Source organism: Contarinia nasturtii, unplaced genomic scaffold, assembly GCF_009176525.2.
Source record: "Contarinia nasturtii isolate CC-2019 unplaced genomic scaffold, AAFC_CNas_1.1 Cnas_scaffold_129, whole genome shotgun sequence".
NCBI lineage: Eukaryota > Metazoa > Arthropoda > Insecta > Diptera > Cecidomyiidae > Contarinia > Contarinia nasturtii.
Genome location: NW_022197486.1, coordinates 12,225,752 through 12,246,897, shown reverse-complemented (window position 1 = coordinate 12,246,897; position 21,146 = coordinate 12,225,752). Strand labels below are relative to the sequence as shown.

Below are 21,146 nucleotides of genomic sequence, written 5' to 3'. Positions count from 1 at the left end.
CTCATACACACACGAGAATTTAGCGCTTGTAATTTGAGCACGATTGATATTATGATCCTGTGACACATTTCGCAGCTATTTTAATGACGCAATGAATAATTATGACATTTTAAAGAAACAACAACACCGAAAAGGTTGCCGTTTTGTATTTGGTCACTCGACACGAAAAAATTCATCGAGTTCGTCGAGTTCGTCAACAAAAACAACATGAATTATTGAGAGTGAAAAAAGAGAATATATAAACGATAGATTCCATCAGAGCTATGAAGGTTTGCCTACGTAAAATCGTTGTTTTGTCTTGAAATTTAAAGTAAAATCAAATAAAAATGCAACCGATTAAGACGAATCAAAATTATTACTTGAAGAAAAGCTAAAACAAAAAAAAAACGATTGACAGTTTACTGTTCGATGGGCGAAAGAGTTGGGTCGTTAGGTGTAGCATTTGAATGTGCGTCCACGCAATTCAAAATAATTCTGTCATTTTTATGTATTTCAATGACCCAGTATTTGAAAATAATATTAATAATAAAGTTACAATTTGGCAGAATTGCGAGCCGATATTTTCTCACTCTCCGTTGTTTGCACGAACAACGAAAACCAAAAAAATTCAACAAACACAATTCAAAAACATAAATAAAACGGAATATTGCCTATTCGAATTTCGAATAACAACAGGCGATTCATGAGTGAGACGCGATTGGCATTTCATTGGCTCTGGGCAAAATTGCTTTCGTGTCAATTGCACAAACTTACACTGGAAAACAATGCACCCATGCATCGACACAACACGATAGATCAATAGAATAGCTAGGCACGCGGCAGCATGCGGTGATCTCGGCTGCACTGCCTTCGATTCGTTCTTCTTTTAAGTTTTATCTCCTAGGTTTCGTTTGAAGTTTATGGTAATATCTAACGTATAATTGAGACAACTGCAATTATTCTCTTATTAAATGGACATTAGGATGGTGTACAATCCATTTTACATCTTTTTTTTTTCTCTCTCTCTATCATATTTATTTTTATTTGCCAGACGTTATTATATATCTTAATTGTAGTGCATATGTCATTTTGTAATTTATATTCTGCAAAATTCGATTCCGTTTTATGAAAGGAAATTGACATGAAATTAAAAAAAAACGCTTGAATGGCATTTCCAAAAGATCTTCTAAATATTACATGTTTTAGAATTCAAGTATTTTTTTTCTGCAAATACAAGTATATTGTGTCATTTTTATAAGAAAAATCATAACAATTTGAATTGGATTGTTAAAATTGATTTAAATTTGAAACTAATAACATGCTATATGTGTGCCAAATAGAAAAATAATTCAGCCGTAATTTATTGCATTCGAATTTAATAAAAAAAAATTGAAGAAAATTATATAATTGCATGATTTTCGTCAATACCTAATGGACTCTGTTTCCAGTCAAGAGATTTGTATATATAGATATCTATATCAGTATAATAAAAGTCATAAAAAAGTCATGTATTAAATCAATGCAATAACAATTGCGTGTTGGATTGGCTTTTACAAGAGGTGCACGTATGTTTGCCGTATTCTCTCTGTCTTCCTCTCTTTCTGGCGCAGTGGCCAATTCGATAGATTGAATGGCAAAAAACGAGATGCAACACAATCAATTGCCATATTACATTACGTATATGGTCAATTATTATTATTTTTTCAAATAATTTAAATTATATTGTATAGTATTATAAACATTGTTGTTTTTATACGTCCACAAATTGAACATAATGTGTGCTCATTAAGCCGATTATATTGGCATCAGATCAAATATATGTGGATGCATTTATCTGCGATTACAAAGTTGTAAGCATTGGATTATATATCTCATACAAATATTTGCGATGCAATTCTAAGAATGTTATTTTGTTAGCATGGCTTGGATTGATAGGTGCGCGCAAATACATATGCGAGAAGAAAAAAGAAACCAATCATGAAAATCCAATTTCATCACGGAGTGATCTTGTCTCACTAATCTGTTTACATACTCTGATGAACACTTACATTTCAATATAACCACACACGCACATACAAGCACATACAAATTACGAGTATTGAATAGTATCATTTGGTAAGTCAACACTCGCCGAAACAAAACCAGTACACAAATATTTAACAAAATTCAATGGTTTCGTCTTAAATAATTATTTGAAAAAGAAAACGAAACAAAAAAAGCAGTTTTTATTCGTTCTACATTTATTGAGCATCTTTTTAGATTGAATCAGTCACGGAACACCTAATCGCTTTCATCGCTGCAAAAAATGTCTACTGTAGCCTCTGATGCATTGTATCGTCGTTGTGTCTTCTGTAATATCTGAGCCTTGTGCTTTTGCTTCGAATCATGTTGTTGAAAACTCGTACTACTGCTCTCGCATCCAAGACCTTTATTTTTCTCATTCATTTGAAGCGGTATCTGCATGAAAGCGGTATCAATTACAATTTATTACAATTCTGGTTTTCTGTTGCTCTCCACCCATCGAGAGCCGATCACAATTGACTTTTGACTTAACTTACCGGCTCAAGTAGACCATCACTATTTTTTCCCAGCGCTTGACCTGCACTCCAACCAAGCTTTGAAAGCATTTTGAAGCCTTTGTTTTCGCTTGATATCGAACTGCATTTTCGAAAAAAAAAAACAACAACAAAAAAACGTTTTTTTTTTTTCAACACTTGTCCCCAAAATAAATTTCACTTAGTGAATACTTACGAATTAAGTGAAGCGGCTTTGGTTTTTTCATGTTCACAAGAGCTACCAACCTGAAAAGTCATGAAAATTATAGTTTCACGTTGAATTGAGTACGAAATATTTTAACAAACCGTTTGTCGTCTTTGTTCAGCGCGATCATTTTTAGCATCAACTTTCGGTGCCACATATTCTAGATGGGAAAATCCAAATAAACATTGAAATAATTTTTTTGGTTTTGTTTTTGTTTTCAGAATTTATAATCGAAATCATACTTTCATCTTGTAATCCATATCGTTTTTTTAAGTTTTTCAATTGACGCTTGTGGTCATCGCCAACGTTGCCTGGCTTTGTTTTTGTCGAACGTGTGTTGTCTTCCGTTACGGCACTGTATGACGCTGCTGTGTTGTCAGTTAGTAGGCCCGGTTCACATTGGCCACACGTTGAATGGCCATCATGAATGTGACAAAGAAGTTTTGTTTGGCCAATTTGTATGACCGTGCCATGCACTAATTCGATTGGATCACTTTCTTGTTTGGCATTTGACATTCGTTTTCCGTTCATAAAAGTGCCGTTTCGTGATCCTAGATCGACTACTGTGTAACCACTTTGAGCTTCATCATATATAAATTTCAAATGATATTTTGAACAATTTATATCGGGAATAATGACATCGTGTTTACCCTCTCGACCCAGAGATCCGCCTTTTAAATGAAATAAAAAAAAAATGAAGTGAAAACATCAATTGTCATCACAAATGGAAAAAATCGTAATTACCTTTGTACGTAATTAAAAATAGTTCGCCGATTTTTAATTTTCTGATGTTGGTCTCTTGAACAATGATTCGCAGTGATGGTGGATATCGTTTCGCAATATCTGAAATCATAAATTAGAACGTACATTAAATTCGATACGTTCGATCGATTGTTTTGAATTATTTTTTATTGTTCGCGTATTTAGTTTTTCGTTAAAAAAAATTCATTTACTGTTCAATTTTTTTTTTTTGTTTGCTTGTCAATTGACTAACTTTTCACCTGAGTATGCATTGTACGGCGAATGTCGTCCGGAACCTGATGATGAATAACTGTCATCATCGATATCGTAAACAATTTGTTTACGCCGACTAACTGGACTATTTCGACGATTTTTACGCTTATCATAAATGCCATCGTCGCTATCATCATAATCATCTGAAATTTCACCGTCTTCTTTCTGTTCTGAGTCGGATGCTTTGGCCAATTTTTTCGATTTTGGCCGATTCGAATTCGATGGCGAACTAATTTTTTTATCCGAATCAATGGACTTCAAACGTTTACGCTTCGAACATTCACGGTCATTTTTATCAATAATCTGGAATGAGGAAAAAAAAACAAACACGCGAGTTCAAAACATGCTCAAAAACCCACCTAGTGCGTGCATTCGATTGCGTTCAACTAATTGCATGTGAGAAAATTCACTCATCAAGGCATCTACAGCAATCACCTAGAGAGAAATTAGGGAAATAGTGCTTATGCAATGCCATAACTCAAAAAATATATATGCATTTCGCGTACCTGTTCTTCTTTGGCGGCCGCCACTTCTTCCGTCGAATAGACTTGTGAATGAAACTCAAATTTATTCTCGGCTTGATTGTAGGAGTAATAGCAACCATTTTGTCCATCATAATATAAGCCGTGCTCCGCATTATAATAGTATCCCGTTCTGGAATCATAGTACAATCCTGATGTTGGCTCATAGATAAAGCCGGCGTCATTTTGTGCTTGATGTGCAGCATTCTTTATATCTGCAATGAAGTCCGTTGTTTCAGACGGCGTGTCATTTGTTTGGGAGTTTTCTGTTTCATTAATTGCTGAATTTTTCTCCGCTGATGCAGTATTTTTCCGAGTCACACGTTCCTTGAAAAAAAAAAAAAACCAAACCATAAAATAATTAGGTACTATTTAAATAACAAATCACAAAATGTAAGTAAATGTTTCATACTCACTAGTTTCAGAATTTTATCTCTGTACCTCTTGCATTTCTTCAATAACAATCGGATCCGTTTTTGTAGCGATAAAACATAGTAAAAGATTTGGTCTCGCCGCACAGTGTGTAAGTTTGTTTCGGTCAGAAAACGTAATTTAAATATTTTTCGCGTTTTTTTGGAGGCATTTTTTGCTCCAGTTGCTAATTCATCTTTGTCGTTTTTAGACATTTTAATAAGTGAAAAAAATGTGTATTCAAAATAGTAGAAAATTAATAAAATCTATATGAAAACTACAACAATGCAATCCCTCTTGCAATAAAATGAATTTTCTTTCAGTTTGTCTTCTGTGTTTCATCAAATTCGACAATTTTACAAACAATTCACAGTCGGTTTTTAAACATGTCAAAACTGAAGTAAAACCACAAATGTCACAAACATGTTTTTTCCCTTCATTCATCTCATCGATACACGATTATTCCGAATTATACGTAAGTTTTTTTCGAGCTCAAACAGGCTATATTGTACACACAAGCGAATGAGAATAAGAAAGAGAGGGAACGAGAAAGAGTGTTGTGTCGATAGGTAGATTCATAATGTATTGGGACAAAAGTGTACACACTGACATTTTTGACGGTTTGTGTGCATGTATATTTGTGACAAACTGTGGTTCGGTTTTCAGTTGAATAAAACAGCTGTCAAACATTGAGCATACAAGTTATTCATAAAATTGAAAGTGTGGGAAAATGTTTGAGAGCCGCATCGATTTGTGAAGAAAAATGAAAGTGTTACTGATTTTTTGTTGTTTATTTGCATTTGCACAGCAAATAAACGCTATTAAATTAAATTATCCACGCGTTTTACTACCAATTTTTGATAAATTATCCATAAATTTTACACTAGAAGTAATTGAAGGCGGCTGTTTCAAATGGTAAGTGTTTGTTTCAATGTCTCTCGCTGTGTGATCACATAACCTCGAAGTGTGATGATTTCATTGGCATTTGCATGAACGAACATGTTTAATTTACTGTGCATTTGGATAATTACAAATATTTGTGAAATTTTTGGGCGAAAAAAAAAATAAAGAAAAAATAGACGTATGAGTAATGTTTAGCTGAACCTGGATAACCTTTAATCAGCGATGAAATAGCAATTCGTTTTAATGATACGAATTTAATTTGTGATTATGTTCTTGGCATTGCAAAGCGGCTCAAATGTAACGGATTTTATTTTCATTGATTAGGTCGTCATCACGTCCAGATTTGATCACAATTACACCAATTTACGATGATGCAGATAGTATTGAATGCTCGTCCAAAGCCGTGCTAACGACCGTATTCCGTGAAAAACGTCGTAGTACCGCATTTGTTTTGGCCAAAGATTTAGCAACTGGTGAAATTCTACGGAGTGACGTCATTTTAGATGTAATCGACAAACTCGATGTTTTGACAACAACACGTGAATTGTATTTGGAAGAAGCACCCGAAACATTCAAAATTTGGGCACAGGATTCACAAGGTGAGCAATATTTTTTTTGAATAACAAAATAAAAAATATAAAATTCGGCATTTTTTTTTGCTTGTCAATAGGAAATGCATTTACAACGCTTGAAGGCGTCGAATTTAATTGGAAAATTTCATCACAACATCCAGTTGAGGGAAAGGAAAGAGATTGGCAACGTGTTTTGCGATTTTTACGTTTTTCGGAAAGTAAATATCATGATGTACCATCAACGGTTGAGAAATTCGATCGAGTTGGTTTGAAGGGTTATATGGTGCTGTTGGAGGGCATTAATACGGGTTCGGCCAGAGTAAGCGTTGATTTACCTTATGCAGAATATCAGCATATAGTTGCACCAGTTGAAGTGAATATTGTTGTGCTGGCAAATATTCTTCTTGACCCAAGCGACGTGCACATTTTGGTCGGGGATTCAATTTCATTCCGAATTTTGCAGGTAAAACATACTTCTTTCAAAATATATTTAACTAGTTTTTTTTAAGTTCTTCTCTCTAGAGATATTTTTGAGTTGGCTTTTTAATAAAACTTGAAAGTTAATCTCATTTCGAATTTTGAATTTTTCAGTTGAAACAAGGAAAATTGGAAGACATCACATCGAATACCCAATATTATTTGGAGGTGGAAAATTCAGAATTTGCAACGCTCGACGGAAATATAGCCACCGGTCATAAACTTGGTCGTACGGCAGTCATTTTAAAGGATCGAAATGTTGCAAACAATTTGGAAAACACCGATTCAATTCCATCTATTCAAGCAACGCTGACCATTAGCCGTCCCGATAAAATAACCATCAACCTATTGCCATACTACAATTGGTTAACGGTGAAGGGTGAAGAGCATACAATTTCAATAAATTTGTATACAAATGATAATCAATTGATTACATTGGGTGATGCATACAGCATTGGATCGCAATACGATACAAAAATATTCAGTCCATTATCGTCAACAGTAAATGGATCGCATATAATTGGTGAGGCAGTCAGTACCGGTAGTAGTGCTGTGCTTGGATCATTTGAAAAATTGAAAGCAACCGCCGAACTGCAAGTATTTGAAAAATTGGTATTGAATCCATCGATTGTATTTTTACCGTACGATCCAAATCATTTGCGCCGTCAAAAGATCCAGTACAAGGCAAATGGTGGCGACGGTCTTTACACGTGGTCAAGTTTGAATGGAAATTTAATTGGTATCAATCAAAACGGTTTGGCCGAAACACGGACTGGTAATCAAGTGAGCAGCACCAGTTTTGATAAAAACGAGAAAATTTTTACGGATTTTACGCAAATCAAAGTGGCACTGCAACGAAACTCAAAAATCTCCAAAACGGCCGACATTTTCTTTTTGCCACCAACCAAATTGGAAATTGTTCGATATAATTTTGAGACAACATTAAAAGATTTTGTTTATTTACATGTTGCTTTGTATGCCGATTATGATGGTAAATTAGTATCGTTAACTTCATGCGATAATTTACATTTTGAATATGATATGTTGGAGGAAATCTTTCACACAGTTGATAACGCTGAATTGCCGACCGATGAACAATTGCATCCGTCAGCATGCCATTTGGTTAAATTACAATCACACGGACTTGGAAGTTCACACTTTAAAATAAGTTACACGGTTTTCGATCGCATTCTACATGCCGAAGTGAATTTAATGGTATTTGAAAAACTCGACATTTTAAATCCAATTTCAAATGAAATTGTATTACCGATTGGTGCATCCAGAAATGTCATCTATCAAAATGGGCCGCAAAAAGTGTTCAACATTGATGCCGAACTCGTGAAAAATGTACGGATCGATGAAACGATTGCAAGTGTTACACCCATTTCAAATGCATATGCAGCCGACAAACATATTTTGAATGTTCTTTGCCGCAAAGTTGGTTCAACTTTACTCACATTTGAAATCTACAATACACTCTCGGCCAACAATCATATTCCATATGTATCGAAATTTGAAACACATGTGAATTGTGTGAAACCGAGATTCATCAATTTGTATACGGCAGAAAAATTGCGTCAAGGTTGTCCACTGAAAGTGAAAAATTCATTGATGCATGTCCGACAAAATGATAATCAAATCGATATCACTATTGATGTGTTGGATGCACAAAATCGAAAATTACAAAACATTTCATCGCTGATATTGTCATGGCAATTTTTACAAGCTGACGACAATCGGCTCAACTATGACATTGTCTATGAACGCAAGACCGAAGAAGATAGTGTTGCTGGTGTAAAAGTGCCAAAACGCGATTTTCTACTAACAACATTGCCCGAAGTTCACAATGCATTCAAAATTAAAGCATCGGTTGACCGGTATGATCAAGTAATTTTGTATGAAGAATCAATTTACGCGGAAAATCCCGAATTTGGAATAACACAAAGTGGCAAAACGACAGACGACACCAATTTATATAAACCAACCATTGAAAATGAGCTTAACTTTTTGGCTGTGAATAGTACATTGTTGCCATTCGACAGTGTTTCGATATTCCTCGCACCAAACCATCAGCAACGCATTCAATTGATCCAAGGCAGCGGATTTTATGAGATCAAAGTGACCGAATTGAATATTATAAATGCCATAATTGATAATGATCGTCGGCAAATTGTTATTGAACCATTAAGAATTGGACAAGTTCAAATTGATATTATGGATCGGTGTCTACAAACCGAATCATCACGGTTGACTGTGTCAGTCGTTTCAATTGGTCGGATTGAAGTTCAGGTTTGTGTCAGATTCAATTTTTCCATTTCTGCTTGGAAAAACTAAAGTTTCAGATGCTAAGTTTTTTTCTAAAATTTCAGGTTGCTGATCGTGTCGAAAAAACAAAAACCATCGAAGCAGTTGCAAGACTGTACGATTCACTCGACAATCCATTGGAATTGGATTATGATAATTTGAAAATTTATGAATTGCGTGAAAAAATTTGGAATCCAAATGTGCTCAACATTGAAATTGGCCATCTGAACGACTTGGAGACGGGAGAGATTCGCTACTTTATCACCGGTACTGAATTGGGTGAAACAAAACTAACAATTACATCAGGAAGTGGAGAGAAATCAGTTTCAAGTCCGGCATATCCAATTCAAGTAAAAATTTTATTAATATTTATTATCGTTTAAAATATCATTCGTCATTAAAGCATCGAAACCATTTCAATATTGATGTACAGCAGCTCGTTTCGGGTGGTTCTGGTGGACCGACGACGGCAGCACGAATCGCCTCATAAATGACTTCATTGATGTTTTCATTGTGTTTGGACGAACATTCGAGAAATTGATTGGCATTTATCTTTCTCTTGAGTCGTTCACCTTCTTCCTCTTGAACAATATTTATGCCAACGGTTAAGTCACTTTTTGTGCCTGATGAAAAGAAATTTAAAAAAAACACAGTGCAAATGAATAATTATATTTAAAATTGATATCTTTTAAAATAATTGTGAACGGCTGCACAATTTTTGAAAGGCGATTTTTTATCTTCTTTTCACATTAATTAAATGGTATGCATACCAACAAGTACAATTGGTTTTTTATAGGGACGTAGTTCAGGTTCCCATTTGTTTGAGATATTGTTGAATGATTTTCGATCGGATATACTGTAACAAAGCACAAAACAATCGGCCTTAAATAATCTCATGTAAATATGTTCCATTCAAATTGACTGCAATGATAAATCGTTTGAATAAAAATGATCTGGCCTACTTCTTTGTAAACGATTTTCCGTAGTCGTTCGAAGTCCTCCTGGCCCGCAGTATCATGAAGTTTTACCAAATGTTTCACATTGTCCAATGTGAGTTCAGTTTCGTCGCGATCAAATCTAAAACATAATTCAAAACCTTTTACAGTCAACACAACTCAGAGGGTTTTTCTTTCTTGTCTCACACTTACATCGTTGGCACATATGATATACGAAATTCACCTTGGTTACTGTATGCATACAAAATACTTGTCTTTCCCACAGCCCCATCACCAACAAACACAATATTTTTCACCACCAACTCTTCTTTATTCTCTGACATTTCTCTATTCTCCCGAAACGCTGTATCCATAATCGCAAGAAGAAATAAAACAAACTTCTAACACGACCGAAGTACAGAAATGAATAATGTGTCTCTATTTTGTCAAAGCATTTACTATCTGTGTATAATAAGTATGCGTCATAGAATTCACGGAACGCTTACGATAAGCAAGTCTTGTATGCGTTTCTTATGCACGATTATCTTTTTTAAATTGTATATACCGAATGATTAAATTATAGAAGAAGAAAAAAAACATTTACCCGAATCACAATAAATACGAAATTTGTCGACGGAAAGAATGAATATTGTACTGTGATACATATTATCGCGACCAATTAAATAATCATTATACAAAAATGTTATTATCTTATCAAAGAGTAACTTGGCCGTTCAGTAAAGTATACATATTGTTTACACCATTTTCTTCAAACAAAGATATCACACAAAGAAACGCAACATTTCGCAAAAAATACTGCGGTTTTTCAAGACCAAAGAATTTTTAAGATGAACTTTATTTGTTACAAAGTCGGCATTTTGCTAAATAATTATTTCAATTTATATTTTGTGTGGATAGGTTTTTCCTCCATTGCGTTTACTCCCACGTAATACAACTATTGTTATCGGATCATCCGTTCAAATTGAAGCACATGGAGGACCGCAACCAGATGTTAACATCATTTACTCAGTGGAAAATGAGAATATTGTGTGTAAGTAAAGAGATTCGTTTTTATCCGTTTGATAATCAAATTAAAATCAATAACATTTATAATTTGCATTAAAAAAAAAAAATAGCAATGGATTTGAGTGTAGCCAAGGGTCAACGACTCGGTACGACTGTTGTAATTGGTCGTTGCGTCGGAATCAATCCAGTAAATTCACAGAAGATCGTCTATTCCGAAGACAAAATCGAGATAAATGTCGTTCCATTGAACAAAGTCAAAATTCATTCACCATTGAGACGAGTACGATCAGGAACCATATTACCTGCGTCAATTTGGGGCGTGCCAAATATTTCACCACTTGTTTTAGGTAAATTAAACTAAAAGAAGTGATTGAGTTAAAGAGAATACCAAAAATAGCCAAATCTCATCTCGATTGACATTCGATTTCAGGAACGTTAAACTCAAAAGTTCGTTGGTCAACAAGTCAACCAGATGTTATAAAAATCAATGGAATATTCTCTGAAGCTGGCATAGAATATGAAGAACAAGATTCAATTTCGGTTCGATTGAAGGCGCTCAATCCGGGCACTGCTAGAATTCAAGCCGAATTTACAACATCGACCGGCACTCATTCGTGTTTCGTTGAAATTACTGTTTTCAAATTGCTCGAATTGGAATTACCACGACGAATAACAAGTGATGCAATTATTGTTCCACCCAGATCGCAGATCAATCTTAAAGCCAATTTACCAGATGCACAATTTCGATTGGTAGAAGAAACAGTGGGCGGATTGAAAGTGTCATCCGATGGTATTTTACGAACAAGTGATCATATCGGACGTGATCTTATCATTGTAAGTGAAATTCAATAAGACTCTTGTGGCTTATGCTATGCTCAGCTGCTGGTTGGTTTTCAACAGAATCCACCATTTCCTTGGATAACTTCCAGCAGCTGGTGTGAGCAATGCGAGATTTCAAGCGATTTTATTTTTACATATAAATGGTTTTAGAGAAACACTTTTTTTTTCTTCAAATATTCAGCCAGAAATCGCTTGAAATGTCTACAGGGCTGATTTTTCTTTGTATTAAACATGGAATATTGAAAAAATAAATAAATGAATTTCATTTTTTTTATAAAATAGGCAAAATCTGATGATCAAACGTTATCGATACCGATTGAAACAAAGAATATCCACTACGTTTTGGCCACACTTCATACGCCATCATTTAAATTGCGGCAATTAGAGACAAAGATTCCGAGCGGCATGAATATCATTTTGAAAGTGTCATTGCATGATAATTTGGGCAATGAATTTTCGCATGGCATTCAAGACACATCGATTCTTGTACCAAAATTGGCCACCCAAGATGGCATCGAAGTTAATTTCGGCAGTAATTTCACCGTTTCATTGAATCTACCGCGACAAACATCGAATATGTTATCTGTGTCGCTTAAGAATGCTGTTGGTGTTAAATACAATGAAGATTTTATAAAATTATCGGTATCAAAAACAACGAGCAAATTTCCGACGAAAAAAATCTTTTCTGTTGGTGATATCATTTGCTTTGATTCGCCATTGGTGTCGATTGGTGATTGGACATCATCTGATGAAACGGTGTTGCGTGTTGATCGAACAAAGGGAATTGGTGTGGCGCGTGGAAGTCGTCAAAATACGAAATTCGGCGAACAAGTCACCATTACAAATGGCGACGGTCAATATGGATTTATAAAATACGATTTGGAAGTTCGTGAAGCCGATACAATTGAATTCTATCAAATCAATGACATTTTCAACGGAAAAACCTATCAAGCGAATTTAATCATTAAAAATCACCTGCAAATTGATAAATTGTCAAATTTAATTGCGAAAAATGCAACAACATGCCTGGCATCGTTTGAATCATTCCGCGAGAAATTCTTTACATGCGCACTCAAGCAGATCGATTCAAATCAAGGCAATGCAGCCAAAATACTTGATTTACTTAATGTTGGACCCACTTTTGACAAACAATTCGGATCTTATGCTTGTGAAATTGAATTGAAGCCAAAGAAAACGCTATCGGACTTAATTAATTTGGTTCAAGGCGATGATATTCAATTTGAATTGGTTGCATCACTTTCAAATGGCATTTCGACAGCGACAAATATTAAAATTATGCCCGCCATCAATGTTTATCCATTGGAATTGGTTCTTGAACAAATTGATCAACAATCGATTACGGTTACCGGCATTGAAAGAATTTTGCAACGCGTTCAAGTGACATCGTCAGATGCAAGCGCATTTGAAATCGTACCAACAAAGGCGAAAAATGCCATTCAGTACAAGATAAAAACATTGAAAAATATTCCATTGGATGAAACGGCTTTTATCATTGTTAATTCACCGTTGACAATGCAAACCATTCAAATTCCAATTCAATCACTGATCATCGCACAGAAATGTATGAGCCAACCGTTCCAGAGTTTCTCAACTGTTGCTGTAAACATTATTTCGAATATTGGACTCATCGTATCAATGCTCATCATTTTATCGGCCACAATTTGGGGTAATATTATTTACTTTTTAAATTTCTCTAATAAATCCGATTTAAACAATTTTTTATATCTTTTTTTACAGCATTCATTTATTGCTTCTCGTCAAACTCAGCCCGAGTTGAAGGTGAGTAACGATCTTGTTTTATAATTAGTAGAAATAGATCCATCGGAAAAGGTGAAATTGATATTATTTTCGGGAAATGATTGATTTAACTTTAAATCGAATGAGGAAGTTATTTACCTCTCTCTCTGTGGTAAAAGAGTTGAAAGAGTTTCCTTAATTTTCTATGAAAACTTTAACAATTTCATCTTTCTGTACTCATATCAAAATATTTACAAGATCATATGTGGGAGCTTGAAATCTATTCAAAATTTAAGTTGAATAAATTTATAGAAAACCAAAAAAAAAAAACACAAATAAAATCTCATATTCATGAAATTGAAAACAAATCGTAGACCGCATCGTTGACGTTCAACTGATGATGAAATCGTTGCATCGTAAATCAAAGAAATGCGATACAGAGGAACGTTTGGCCAAAACCAAGGCGAAAAATTGTTACAAAGATGGAGATGTTGAACGGGCACGAATCTATGCCGAAATTGTTGTGCGAAAACGTAAAGAATCCCAGCACTATCAAATGCTAAATGCACGCTTATCACCAATATTAGCACAACTCAAGGATGAATTTGCCGGCCGATCAAGTTCACAAGAATGTCAAGAACTTCGGCAACTACTGCAACAAGTCACCGCATTGGGCGAACAAGATAATTTCGATGTGACACAAAATGAAATCAATAGTTTCATTCAAAATTTAAATAATGATCAATCATTTGAGACACTGTATCAAGCTCCCACGTCAAATCTTGTGGATGATCTTGAACAACGTCTGGCTAATTTACGACGTAAAACACCATAAAACAAATAAATTACCATTCAAATTCATGTTAGTCTATAGTTCAATCGAAGTTTCTTTTTTTTTAAATAACAGATTTAATGACATTGTTCTTTTTGTGTGTCTCGATTTCTTAGATCCTTCACCGTTCCAGAAAACACCACGAAAACAAATACCAATTACCAATTTAACATCGTCACGAAGATTATCACCAACGGCCGTTCGACAACCATTATATCCAGGTATGCTTTCGAGCAGGAATATTTTCAATTTTTTTTTTGCATTTATTAATTACAAAACTGATTCCTATTTTTAGACCAAAGTTTTGGCAGCAACACCAGTCAAACGAGCAGTATTTTGCACAGCAGTGCATCGCCAATTTATGGCGATTCAACGCTCATTTCACCAAACAAACGAATGAATCGACGTTATCTTTAAATGTCAACGGGTTTATTAGATATTATTAGAATGTAATTTAATGAATTAAACTTGACACGATGTTAAAAATAATCGTTGTCGATCTTAAATGACTACTCAAGTAAATGAAAGAAAAAAACTTTGTAAAAAGATTAAAACAGCTATTTTTCCAATAAGTTATAGTGAAATAAGAATGACACATGCCATCTTACATCAAATTCGGGCGTTTTACCCAACCATTAAACTATTTACACATAGTTTGTTCTTAAGTTATTCAAAACTATAGATACAAATGTGAAAGAAATATTATATACAGAAATTGGTATTTTTTTCGATTATGTAATCAGATATATTCAACAACAACAACAAAAAAAAACGATACGATACGATATAAAAAAAAAACATTCTAATGAAATTATTCTATTAAAGCACTTCCATTCGATTGGATGAATGAAAAACAGATAAAGTTATGAACATATTCAGGTGAATCATGGGTCCTATTAATAAAAAAAGTACTGCCAATTTGATGAGTAATTTATTCAATGCCAGTCAAAAATGATACAAGGGTCATATAAAAAGACTGAAGTGTAAAATATGATTGAAAGATAACATACATGTTGAAAGCATGATAAGATTATGAGTATGAGCTTCCCAATTATTCTATTTTTATTTACCGAAGTATCGAAATATAATTAAGAATAATTTTTTTTGAATTGAGACTCTCATACTACATCTTACCATACTTAGTGCATTCTAACCGATGCATTTATAGTTTTTTTTTTACATATGCAACTAAAAACTAGATTAAGTGAATTATTTAATGTTAAGGTGGACAGTTGAATGAAATAAAATATGAAGTTTTTCATGACGATTTGTTAAATTCGATGGTTTTTTTTAATTCAAATATTTGATTTATTTCATTTTCAGCTCCAATACCACTACAGTATCCAATAGATGATTAATAATTTTTTTTAAATAATTTTCATACGCTCCTAATGAGGACCTTACATGTATATAATTGAAAGTTTGTGTGTTTGTGTGAGTATTTGTTCCGTGAATTTTACTACATTCAATTCATATTTTTGAAACAAAATTTTCAAACGTAAACCGTCATTTGTCTGTGAGGGATAAAGAACATGCGCAAAAGTCATAAAATATGATTTTCTTTGTTTTATCAATAAATAAATTATTTGAAGTGAATTTGTATTTTTATTTGAAACGAAAACCAATTTTCTCTTGTTTTTTTTTTTTTTTTTGTACAAATACCAAGTGTAAATTTAATTTTATTGAAGCTTGGCTAGTCTAATTTTGCAAGAACTTTTTCTATTCAAAATGACATCTTATAATTCAAAAGCAAATATCCTATTCAAACCTACCCCACTTCAGCCTACACGACAGCAAATTATGGAAATGGTAATTTGAATTTTTCACGCACAATATTACGAGCAAATATAGAATAAGTTCGATAATTTTAATTTGGGGGTAGGTAAAGGCGGCTGAACGGAACTTGGAGGTTGGATTGTACAAAAAACGAAATCGGTTTGTTGATAAATGATTACTTTAAATTGTACAAAAAACGTTACAAATTTGTTTGTTTGATTTGATTTTACAGACTAGAAAATCAAATTAAAACCGAACTTTCTGAATATCAACAAGAAATTCACCATAAATATGAGTTGCTTCATGATGAAGAGCGCCGCATTGAATTAGAAAATTTGGAAAAATCAAAAATTCATCGTCAATTGGATCAGCAAAAATTTGTTGAACGAAAGCAAATTGAACAACATATGTAAGAAATAATATTAATTTGAAAATTATTTTTCGTTTCTTTTTACTTACCTTATTTTTCAGTCAAAATTCTCAAGAATTACGTTTAGAGCGCTCGAGAAAGTTGTTGGAAGAATGTGCAATAGGTCGCAACGAGCAAATTCAACAAAAATTCTTGCAGCAATCGGCCGAAGCCAAAGAAAATGCGTCTATCGTTCAAGAAGCAAGACGTAGACTACTTGAAGAAGTTTGTTATTTTTGCATTATTTTGTAGGCAATTTCACATTGTTCAAACGATAAAATTTTACACATTAGATTCAAAATGAAACAGAAGCTAATATAATCGATAAACAGAAGAAAAGTTGGGAGGCTAGACAAGAGTTGGAAAGGAAATTCACACGAAAAATTGAAGAACAAAAGAAAAATGAGACTGAACTTGAAACCGAACGAAAACTACAACAACAAACCGATGAAGCGTTCAAAAAACGCGAAATGGAAATTAAAAAGAATAAACTACAAGAAATTCAGAGACAACAAGAATTTCTCAGGGTAATTGTTTATTTATCAAATGTAATTGTTTAATCGGCGTAGTAAAATGGCGAAAATGTGACTTGTTTCAGTTTCAAATTGAAACACGGAAAAAAGACGAAGAATATCAGCGACAGCTAGCAATCCAACATGATAAAATGATAGCCGAACTTAATTGGAAACAAATGCAAAAAGAAGCTAACGAAGCCGAACAGGCTAAAAAGAAACAAAATGAAGAAAACGTGAAGTTTATTGATTTTTTCAATCGAATACGATCGGATAAAAAAGATATCCACACCGATCTTGTTGATCTACAAAAATTAAGTTCCATAAACGATGAAATAGAAGCAAATGCTGAAGCAGAACGACAAGAGAAGAAAAAATATCTTAATAAAGAATTAATGGTTTGTCTTATTCATTTAATGGACAGACATTTTTTTTTCAATACCTACTATTAATGTTCAATTTTGTGTCAAAAAATGTTCATCCATAGAAGGAATTTATAAAAAATTTGGAAGAAAAAGATACGGCAAAAAGACTGGAGAAGGAAATGGACATTTATTCATTTGAAGAGACTCAGAAGCAAAATGCAGAATATGAGCAAATGATGGCCATTAGAAGAGCCCAAAATCGTGCCCAATTTGAAAAGGACCTTAAAGATCAAATTGAGTTTAAAAATATGGAAATGGTAATTAAATTGATTATTGAAATTCACAAGTGATAAATAATTCATTTAAAAAAATTAAAAAAATAATTTGGTTAAAAAAATATAAATAAATTAATTCATATTCTGGAATTTTTCTCGTCAAAGAAAAACATTCTCGAGAAAAAAAATTGTTTGGAACATTTTCCGGCATTCGCAGAGATTTTAATTGAACTCATCGTAATTCATTCATTTACAGGCCTATAATATTGAACAAGATGCTAAGTTTCGACAGAAAATGGATGATATGGATAAAGCATCATGTAATTTAACCAAAAAATTGCTCAATGAAGGTATCGACTCTATTCTACCAAAACATCCATTTTACCGATGCCTTTTGGACAAGGAATAAATTCAATTTCATTCAAAGCACTATTCTTAAAAATACAAATCCAATAATCCAAGGACTATTCTTTAATTCTTATTTAATTAAATTGAAGTGAAATCATTCAAATAAAAATCACAAAAATATAAAGACAATTCATTCCAATTTTTTGACTAAAGATTTCTTTTCTTTTTTTTTTCAAAAAGTGTGTAATTTTAATTAAATTTTATTTACATTTTAATTTAATTTGCAGTGTGTACAATTTTCTTACTATAAAATCACAATTTATGTAATTTGTTTTCATCTCATCATTATGTTTCTCGTTTGCACTCTTGTGACACAAAATGTGTATAAATATAAATAATTCAACAAAACATTGTAAAAATTGTGTGTGTGTATGTTTGTGTTTAATTTGAGTGAATGACTCACTTCCAAAATAATAACAACTATCGATTTGTTCGATGTGCTTGTCCATTTAAAAAGCAAAAAAAAAATATTTAGTGGAACAAATCGAAATAACAGCACATAATTTACTTATAATTATTGCAACAATTGCTATGCGTTTACGAGAGTATTGTATGCGTTCAATTAGCGACATTTACTATTTTTATTGTGTAAGTGTCTTACTTAGACCAATGGCGTAATATTTTAAGACAATTTCATTCTAAAAAAATATCGTTTGCTATTACATTTCTATTTTTTCCAAATATACAATTGATGTATATGAAAAATGAATACTATTAAATTTCTTTGCTTGTTTTTTTTTTACGATGATGATGTTCAGCGTGGATGTGTGTATTTTAGTGCGTTGAAGAGTATGCAAAAAAATTTCTATCGTCTCCCCATAGATGACATAGCCAATGAATGGACTTAATGCCATTTAAGCAAATGATTTATTCGCCCGATTAAATCAACCCCAATATCAATTTGTGCTCTCATTTTATTAGAATATTGCTACCCAAAATTGGAACTTCATTTGCTTCAATTAATTTTGGAATTTTCGCAAAACCATTTGTATCCTCATTGGATGCAGTCAATTCGAAATCGTTTTCTAACTCTTCTAGTGCTGAAACAAATCACAGAGGAAATCAATTTAAATAAGATAAAATAATCATGAGGTGCTCAAAAAAGAGCAGCAGAAACTTACGAGCATCATCTGGTATTTTATCACTAAATCGGCACGCAGCATTCACATGATCATTAAACACATCCGGTTTATCGGCAAATATATGGTGGCCAGCTCCAGATATAACCTATTTGAATATTGGAGCACATTGTAAATAAATTCATTAATAAAAATATCGATTCAAAGTAGAAAAAATACTCACTTGTGTATTAACAATGCTGGATGGACGCGCCTGCTTCACTAGATCCCATGACGATTTATCGATCCAGCTTCGTGATCCGTAGAGCAATGTTATTGGCTTATCGGAACGAAGTTCATGGATACGATTTAGCATTGGATTTTTTGCCCATCCAAAACCAGACATCATTGCATGAAATGCACTCTCGCCTCTGCAATTAAAACATGCATACAGTATTGAATCGTTATCATTTTTCTCTCCCGTTCAATAAAAATTTAAAACGCAATGTGAGACTTACGTTGGATTTTGAGAATTACACTGATGAATATATTGTGCCATTAAATTATTGTCCTCGGTATTGTGTTGTTCAACGACCTCTTGGAATTTGCGCAGAATATCTGGTCTCGTTTTTTGTACAACCCATTGGCCATAGGATCCGGCTAAACAAATATTTGCATTATCATTATTTCGAACATTTAAGGAAATTATAAATTTCACTCAGTAAATGTGTCACTCTTTTACCTGCCCTAAGAATCCACAAGGGATTTGCATTTCCATATACTTTGGCGATGGCACGAACCCAGAGTGGTGCAGCTATTTCTTTTGGACGTTCTGGAAAACCCCATGGATCAGCCAATATTAAATGTTTCACTCTAAATACAAATCCAAAAAAAAAAAGATCGATTATTAGCCTTGAGCACTAGTTCGTGTTTAATTTAAAAGTACCTGTCTGGATATGAAATTGTGTAACTAGTTGCTAAGAATCCACCCATCGAATGTCCCAATAAGATCATATTTTTGATTTTCATCTCACGTCGCCACTCTTCTATTGAGTTGACTAGTTGTTTCTCAGCAATCATTGCATCGGATGAAAATGTTGGCCTTGAACTTCTACCAAAACCTGTTATCGCATAGAATCAAATTTATTGACATTTTTTTTATCTTCAATTATATTTTAAATCACAGACTACGATCGGTAATGGTTTTATGCGAGTGAATAACAGACATTTAAAATTAAATTACCTAATATATCAATTGCATAAACGGGTCTGTGTTGAGCCAGTGAATCCAAATTTAGAACCCAAAATGCAACGCCAGCACCCATCCCGTGCAACAGAACGATTGGTGTGTTCCGAAGTTCGGGTCCCATTGAAATGGTCCATATTTTATCAGCATTACCAACGGTCGGTCCAATATCAACATACCAACCTCTGTATGGCGTTTTCAAAACTATTTGAAGAAATCGAGAAAATACACGTGGACGATTAATTACAAAATATTTTTTATTGATTTTTTTCGTCATTAAATTTGCGACAGAAAAAAAAAATATATATCAAATATTCGCACTTACATGAAAGTAACTTTTTTTCCGCTGTACGAAGCATCCCTTCAGATGATGCGCTTGTCGTCCAATTCAACCAGCACAAAAATCCGCTGAATGCAAAAAAAGAAATATGTTTTAAATGAAATTTCCGGAAAAATCGCGCCGTTTTGATCGCAGTTTATAATAGTCTATTTTTCAATTTATTATCGTTACACTATCGTCTTATTTATGATGAATTCGCAGTATAATATGATTTTTTATTTGAGAAAAAAAATCCCACTTCCCAAATACGTAGAAATAAATATATTATTTCACAACAAATCGAATGAATGAATAGTTTTTGTGATAGAGATTAAGACAACACCAATATCGCATAAATCAATAGAGCTCACTGTGTATTTTTATTTCTCTAGAAATTTGTAAACAACCTGGTGCAAAAAAAAAGTCGCACGATTTTTTTTGTTTTA

At 33.3% G+C, this 21,146-nt stretch overlaps 5 protein-coding genes and 1 long non-coding RNA gene across 10 annotated transcripts; 3 read left to right on the top strand and 3 right to left on the bottom strand.

Annotated features, from left to right (window-relative positions):
• Positions 1 to 2,201: 2,201 nt before the first annotated feature.
• LOC116342586 (angiogenic factor with G patch and FHA domains 1) lies at positions 2,202 to 5,138 on the bottom strand. Of its 3 annotated transcripts, none has more exons than XM_031770280.1 (9): positions 4,691 to 5,138; positions 4,260 to 4,601; positions 4,113 to 4,188; positions 3,484 to 3,582; positions 2,982 to 3,410; positions 2,841 to 2,899; positions 2,731 to 2,780; positions 2,538 to 2,637; positions 2,202 to 2,436 (listed from the first exon to the last, which is right to left on the bottom strand). In XM_031770280.1, exons 1-9 carry the CDS (start codon positions 4,898 to 4,900, stop codon positions 2,260 to 2,262), a joined length of 1,542 nt encoding a protein of 513 aa, XP_031626140.1. In that variant the 5' UTR covers positions 4,901 to 5,138; the 3' UTR covers positions 2,202 to 2,259. The 3 variants fall into 3 exon arrangements, with proteins under 3 accessions (XP_031626140.1, XP_031626123.1, XP_031626133.1); XM_031770263.1 differs by lacking the exon at positions 4,113 to 4,188 and adding an exon at positions 3,741 to 4,056 and having other exon boundaries at positions 4,691 to 5,136; XM_031770273.1 differs by lacking the exon at positions 4,113 to 4,188 and adding an exon at positions 3,741 to 4,056 and having other exon boundaries at positions 4,716 to 4,826.
• Positions 5,139 to 5,380: 242 nt separating this feature from the next.
• Positions 5,381 to 15,593, top strand: LOC116341104 (nuclear pore membrane glycoprotein 210). Of its 2 annotated transcripts, XM_031767977.1 has the most exons (13): positions 5,381 to 5,600; positions 5,913 to 6,187; positions 6,259 to 6,623; positions 6,752 to 8,926; positions 9,007 to 9,291; positions 10,795 to 10,927; positions 11,013 to 11,249; positions 11,333 to 11,736; positions 12,025 to 13,429; positions 13,501 to 13,542; positions 13,875 to 14,362; positions 14,449 to 14,553; positions 14,628 to 14,640. In XM_031767977.1, exons 1-11 carry the CDS (start codon positions 5,449 to 5,451, stop codon positions 14,333 to 14,335), a joined length of 5,934 nt encoding a protein of 1,977 aa, XP_031623837.1. In that variant the 5' UTR covers positions 5,381 to 5,448; the 3' UTR covers positions 14,336 to 14,362; positions 14,449 to 14,553; positions 14,628 to 14,640. The 2 variants fall into 2 exon arrangements, with proteins under 2 accessions (XP_031623837.1, XP_031623845.1); XM_031767985.1 differs by lacking the exon at positions 13,875 to 14,362 and having other exon boundaries at positions 5,382 to 5,600; positions 14,628 to 15,593.
• Positions 9,282 to 10,428, bottom strand: LOC116341118 (ras-like GTP-binding protein RhoL). Its single transcript, XM_031767998.1, has 4 exons — positions 10,090 to 10,428; positions 9,904 to 10,018; positions 9,712 to 9,823; positions 9,282 to 9,564 (listed from the first exon to the last, which is right to left on the bottom strand). The coding sequence occupies exons 1-4, from the start codon at positions 10,248 to 10,250 to the stop codon at positions 9,329 to 9,331; spliced, it is 624 nt and encodes a 207-aa protein (XP_031623858.1). The 5' UTR covers positions 10,251 to 10,428; the 3' UTR covers positions 9,282 to 9,328.
• A 435-nt stretch (positions 15,594 to 16,028) lies between the features above and the next one.
• On the top strand, positions 16,029 to 16,426 carry LOC116348170. Its single transcript, XR_004201769.1, has 3 exons — positions 16,029 to 16,141; positions 16,215 to 16,267; positions 16,341 to 16,426. It is a non-coding gene; the product is annotated as an uncharacterized LOC116348170 (long non-coding RNA).
• LOC116348162 (eukaryotic translation initiation factor 5B-like) lies at positions 16,426 to 18,128 on the top strand. Its single transcript, XM_031779065.1, has 6 exons — positions 16,426 to 16,517; positions 16,580 to 16,742; positions 16,811 to 17,044; positions 17,116 to 17,427; positions 17,517 to 17,711; positions 17,926 to 18,128. The coding sequence occupies exons 3-6, from the start codon at positions 16,988 to 16,990 to the stop codon at positions 18,076 to 18,078; spliced, it is 717 nt and encodes a 238-aa protein (XP_031634925.1). The 5' UTR covers positions 16,426 to 16,517; positions 16,580 to 16,742; positions 16,811 to 16,987; the 3' UTR covers positions 18,079 to 18,128.
• A 666-nt stretch (positions 18,129 to 18,794) lies between these two features.
• LOC116344014 ((Lyso)-N-acylphosphatidylethanolamine lipase) lies at positions 18,795 to 21,137 on the bottom strand. 2 transcript variants are annotated; one of them, XM_031772377.1, is made up of 9 exons: positions 21,072 to 21,137; positions 20,707 to 20,789; positions 20,379 to 20,585; positions 20,082 to 20,256; positions 19,878 to 20,008; positions 19,654 to 19,795; positions 19,380 to 19,566; positions 19,199 to 19,304; positions 18,795 to 19,117 (listed from the first exon to the last, which is right to left on the bottom strand). In XM_031772377.1, exons 2-9 carry the CDS (start codon positions 20,738 to 20,740, stop codon positions 18,987 to 18,989), a joined length of 1,113 nt encoding a protein of 370 aa, XP_031628237.1. In that variant the 5' UTR covers positions 20,741 to 20,789; positions 21,072 to 21,137; the 3' UTR covers positions 18,795 to 18,986. The 2 variants fall into 2 exon arrangements, with proteins under 2 accessions (XP_031628237.1, XP_031628245.1); XM_031772385.1 differs by having other exon boundaries at positions 21,108 to 21,126.
• Positions 21,138 to 21,146: the final 9 nt, after the last annotated feature.